This window comes from Engraulis encrasicolus, chromosome 18 (assembly GCF_034702125.1).
Source record: "Engraulis encrasicolus isolate BLACKSEA-1 chromosome 18, IST_EnEncr_1.0, whole genome shotgun sequence".
In the NCBI taxonomy this organism is placed as follows: domain Eukaryota; kingdom Metazoa; phylum Chordata; class Actinopteri; order Clupeiformes; family Engraulidae; genus Engraulis; species Engraulis encrasicolus.
Window position 1 is genome coordinate 47,185,192 of NC_085874.1, and position 5,000 is coordinate 47,190,191.

Consider the following 5,000-nt stretch of genomic DNA (forward strand, 5'->3'; position numbering starts at 1 on the left):
ACCACTGAAACAAATGCAGCACATACGCATGCAGACACATACACACATGCACGCACCTGCGCATATGTGCACGCACACACACACACACAACACACAATCCAAACCACACCTAAATATATGAAAGCAGCTTTAGATATAAAAGGTCTGGTTGTGTAATGTAAAATAGGCTAGTGTCTGTGGTGTCTCATTCACCATACTCTGTGCTGTTCATCACAGTTACAAGTCCAATATGATGGGGGCGCTGTGGTGCAGCGCGCTAAGCCCCCCACATTTGGGCTTGCATGCCCACAGGGACCCCGGTTCGAGTCCGGCCGGGCTCATTTCCCGACCTTGCCCCATCGCTCTCTCCCAATGTTTTCCTGTCTCCTCTCATACTGAAATACCTACAGTACACCCCAGGCCACAATAAAACCCCTCTGCCCTCAGCTTCACTCTACGCACGAGTGTGCACGTGTGTGTGTGTGTGAGAGAGAGATTATTGTCAATGTCTTATTTAAATGTTTTTAGTTAAACTGCACATTGGAGACTGGTCAAACGCAATTTCAAACTTCTGTGCTAACCCTGTTACATAGATTTTTGAGAATAAAGTACATTTGACATGGCTTGACTTGACAAACACACCTTCAGGGGTGAATTTCTCAAAACCAAAGTTGCTTACTACATTAGCTACTTTGTTGTTTTCAATGCATTTTCCCATTGGCAACTACCGAAATTGATAACAGGCTAACAACTTCTCTTTTGAGAAACTCACCCCAGATGTGTAGAACTACTCTTCGTGCAAATCAAGTCATCCTCCTCTCAACTCAGCCACGCCCCTCTCCATCTGGTGCTCATTACCACCTGTGTATACATATGAACGGCATGACATTTTCCATGTGCGTTACGCCCATTTGTGGGGGAAAACAACCCATGCAAGTCAATTGGTGATGTTGGGGTTTAATAAACAAAAGATACGGACCTGTAGACTAGCGTTGTTCACGCGCAACATGCCGAAAACGTGTTGTGTTGCCGGCTGTTCAAATAATATAGCCAAACAGCCGTGGCTGAAGCATGAAATGTGTTCATTTAGGCTAGCCGATGTAGCATGTAAGTCACTGAGACATTCCGTTTGTTTTCACCCATAAAGGGGCGTAGCGCAAATTTAGGAGCAAAGTACCCGGATGGCCGTTCATGAGTATCTAAAGATGCTATCGTCATGGACAATGATTGGCCATGCTTGGCCTGCAGCAGAGGCGGACTTCACATGAGGCAAACCTAGCAATTGCCAAAGGCCCTGACCAAATGTGCCCTCCATAGGGGGGCCCAGCTGTCAAACTAGTTATTTGTCACTCATATACAGTGATCGAACATATATGTTCAAGACAAATCCCTAAAATAGCACCCTGGCTCCCTCCATGCCAATTGGTGATGCGTTTGAAGAATGGCATTTGAGGGCCCCATGTTTATATTTTGCCTAGGGCCCCGAAATGTGAAAAATCTGCCCCTGGCCTGGAGTTACTCACACAGGTCAGTTTACTGCACATCAGATACATGGGGTGGATTCCAATCTGCAGACTTCCATTCTCCCTTGCTCAAATTGCCTGCTTGTGAACTCATGATGGTGTCAATTTTAATAAGGTAGAGAATGCGCGTACATCAGTGGTACAGGTGCTGGACAAAATAGAGCAATTGAAATAAATGATAGAAGTCCGCAACACTGTTAATGCTCCCAGTGATTGTTGCGAACTTCTATCATTTATTTCAAATGCCAATTTTAATGGCATTTTCTCATTTGCAATTGGGATGATGAATGAAAAACAAAAAACAAAAAAATCTTGTGGCTAGGCAGACAGCTGGGGCCAGGAGGCAGGGCAAGGACACAAGCACAAGTGGAGAACGGGAGTGTACATATTGGAATGCACCCATGGAGAGAAAGATAAACAAGGTGGATGAGATGAGATGGGCCCCTTCTTATATTATACTTCTAATCCACAGCTACAAGGGCGGCGCCATTACTATTTTGGTAGCAGCGTCTAGTGCTGCTTAGTGATTCAGTACAGCCTAACTGGTAGCAGCACACAGAAATACTATGGGAGGGTCAAAGACGTTCAAAAAGAAATTGTCATTCAGTGTAACAGATACCTTCTGCTGCAACCGTATCTCACTCATTTCGTGAAGTATTCACGAAAAAAATAGATTAATTTTCGTGGTGCATTCACGTTATTGCCCGCCTTTCGTAAAGTCTTCACGAAAATAATAGATTAATTTTCACGCTGCCTATTCACTTGAATTGCCAGACTGTTGCCTAGTGACCCACTAGGTTGATGCCCTTTCTATAGCCTACATGGTAATCAAACATTTCAAACAAGCAATTTAGGGTTAGGTTTAGGGTCAAGGTTAGGGTTAAGGTTAGGGTTAGGGTTAGGTTTAGGGTTAAGTAGGGTTAAGTTTAGGGTTAGGTTTAGGTTTAGGTTTAGGGGACATAAGGCGTAAGTACCGAAAGGGCGTCGAATTAGTGAGTCCCGAGTGTATCAGCAGTGTTCTGTCAGCACCCCCTCCCCGCCCCTGCAGACGTTTGGATAACCATAGCAGCAGTGGGGCAATTCAAGTGAATAGGCAGCGTGAAAATTAATCTATTATTTTCGTGAAGACTTTATGAAAGGCGTGAGATAGGGCTCTCTGCTGACTGTAACTGTAAAAAAAACATGATTTTTTAATTGTTTCAAGTGAATGGATGACAGCCGAGGCTTTCATGAATTCACTGGAAAAAAAATAAAATAAAAAGAGTCATGTTTTTTACAGTTACAGTCAGCAGAAGGCATCCGTTACACTGAATTTTCTTTGACCCTACAGTACCTCCCAATGACACTCCAATGACACTCCATGGGGAACATTAACTAACACTTAAATCACAGTAGCGACGATTTGTTGCGGACATTCATTTTAGTAATTGTTGTTAAGAGCCCCCATTGACCCTAAAATCGCTTCTGAAAGCACTGAAAGAACTAGAGATGCACCTGATCCTGATTTTTAGTATCCTGCCGGATACCGGATCCACTGCTTAAGATCCTGCCGGATCCGGAACCGGATACCGGATCCTACGAAAGGGTTGAAACACATAGCCTACTCGCACACGTGGGCCCTTTTTATGACGTCGGCTCGAACTATTTTTTAGACTCATTGGCTTACTGCCACACTGCCTGCACTGGCCGCTTCCAAAGTTATTCACTCCATGCAGCAATTGGGGTTGTGAAAGACTGACTGAAAAACCTAGGCTAGAGATGCACCAGATCCTGATTTTTAAGTAACTGCCGGATACCGGATCCACTGCTTAAGATCCTGCCGGATCCAGATCCTGTGAAAAACCCTATTATCCTGCCGGATCCGGAACCGGATCTTGGATCCTGTGCATCTCTACAAAGAACTAACGGTTGTTCTAACCTAAGGTTAATTGTTCTACATACTAATTCAGTAATGATAGTCTACGCTGACATGAAACTAACGGTTGTTCTAACGGTCGAAGCATAACTGTTGACTTTGACCCGGGAGCAGGACAACAGCAGGAGCAAAGTTCTACTCTGCCTTTCACACCAACAGCGTCGGCGTGTGCGCCTGTCCAGTCCAAATCCCCCCGCCCACAGCCAAAGCTGTCGCGCTAGTTTGCCATTCATTTGAATGGGACACCGCCGGTCGCTGCCGTCCAAAATCCGCTCGAGATCTATTTTCGAAATGCAGCACGGAGCAGAGCCGGCTCCTGTGCCACTGCCGTCCGACTACCGCCCGACTACCGTTGCTTCTGTCCCGTGACGCGTCCCCGCTCTGGTGGGAATTAGGCCTTACGATCAGCAATCTTAGCTGCCAAGGCCTCACATTGTCCCAGCTGCCGCAGCGTCCTTACTGTCCACAACCAGCCCTGGCAGGGGGCTCCCCTAGGTGGCCGCTGGTCTCTGCTTGAGGTTTCTTCCTGGCTATAGGGCTTTTTTTCTCAGACCTCATTGAGCTTTTCCCCCCTACAGACTATGAATCAAACGAAAGGGAGTTTTTCCTCACCCCTGATGCCACCAGGGGCCACATCTGAGCGCCCAAATTCAGTGTGACTATCTATGACTTATGCTAGACCCAGCCACTATGGGCCTTACGCCTCTCACACACACACACACACACACACACACACACACACACACACACACACACACACACACACACACACACACACACACACACACACACACACACACACACACACGCTCTCTCACATGCACTGTGGCACACACACAACACACACACACACACACCTACGTTGACCTTATGACTCTACAATCTCTATCTATCTCTTCTTCCTCTGCCTTCCTGCTTCTGCCTCTCCTCTCTACCTCTCCTTTTAAATCCATCTCTAACAATGATGTTTTTTCCCATTTGCTAAGCACTTTGAGTTGCATGCCTTGTTTGATACACTGCTATACAAATACAAATTATTATTATTATTATTAGCACAGACTGACAAAGCCATAAGGCAGAGAAATGCCAGTCAGTCACATGTTAAGAACAAACACCTGCAAGCACCTGCATCAGCATTGGAAGCCTGTGCAGTATGCTGCCTAGCAACGCTAATGTCACTCATTTTCAAACATTTGGAGGTCACAAGACCACAAAAACAGAACTACAGACAGCTGACGTATATATTTGTGGCCACCACACAGAGACACACACACACACACACACACACACACACACACACACACACACACACACACACACACACACACACACACACACACACACACACACACACACACACACACACACACACACACACACAGCTACGGCTAATTTGTACATGTTAATGTTTAATTCTGAACTTTGTATGCACTCTCTTATTCTTCTCCTCTTCTCCTCTCTTCCCCTCCCTCTCTCCAACCACCCCCCCCCTCTCTCTCTTCACAGGCCGTTCTGGCTCTACTGCTCATCACCACCATCCTGTCTATTGCCTTTGCCTTGAAGTCGTCAGCCAGCTCCACAAA

The 5,000-nt window shown here is 46.0% G+C and overlaps 1 protein-coding gene across 1 annotated transcript in view; it reads left to right on the top strand.

The window, feature by feature from the left end:
* Positions 1-5,000, top strand: part of enpp1 (ectonucleotide pyrophosphatase/phosphodiesterase 1) — a 150,693-nt gene that overhangs the window by 25,528 nt on the left and 120,165 nt on the right. The window contains exon 2 of the mRNA XM_063223728.1: positions 4,924-5,000. This exon is cut by the window's right edge and continues 2 nt beyond it. Within this exon, the coding sequence (XP_063079798.1) occupies positions 4,924-5,000 (77 nt within the window). The remainder of the gene's footprint in view (positions 1-4,923) is intronic.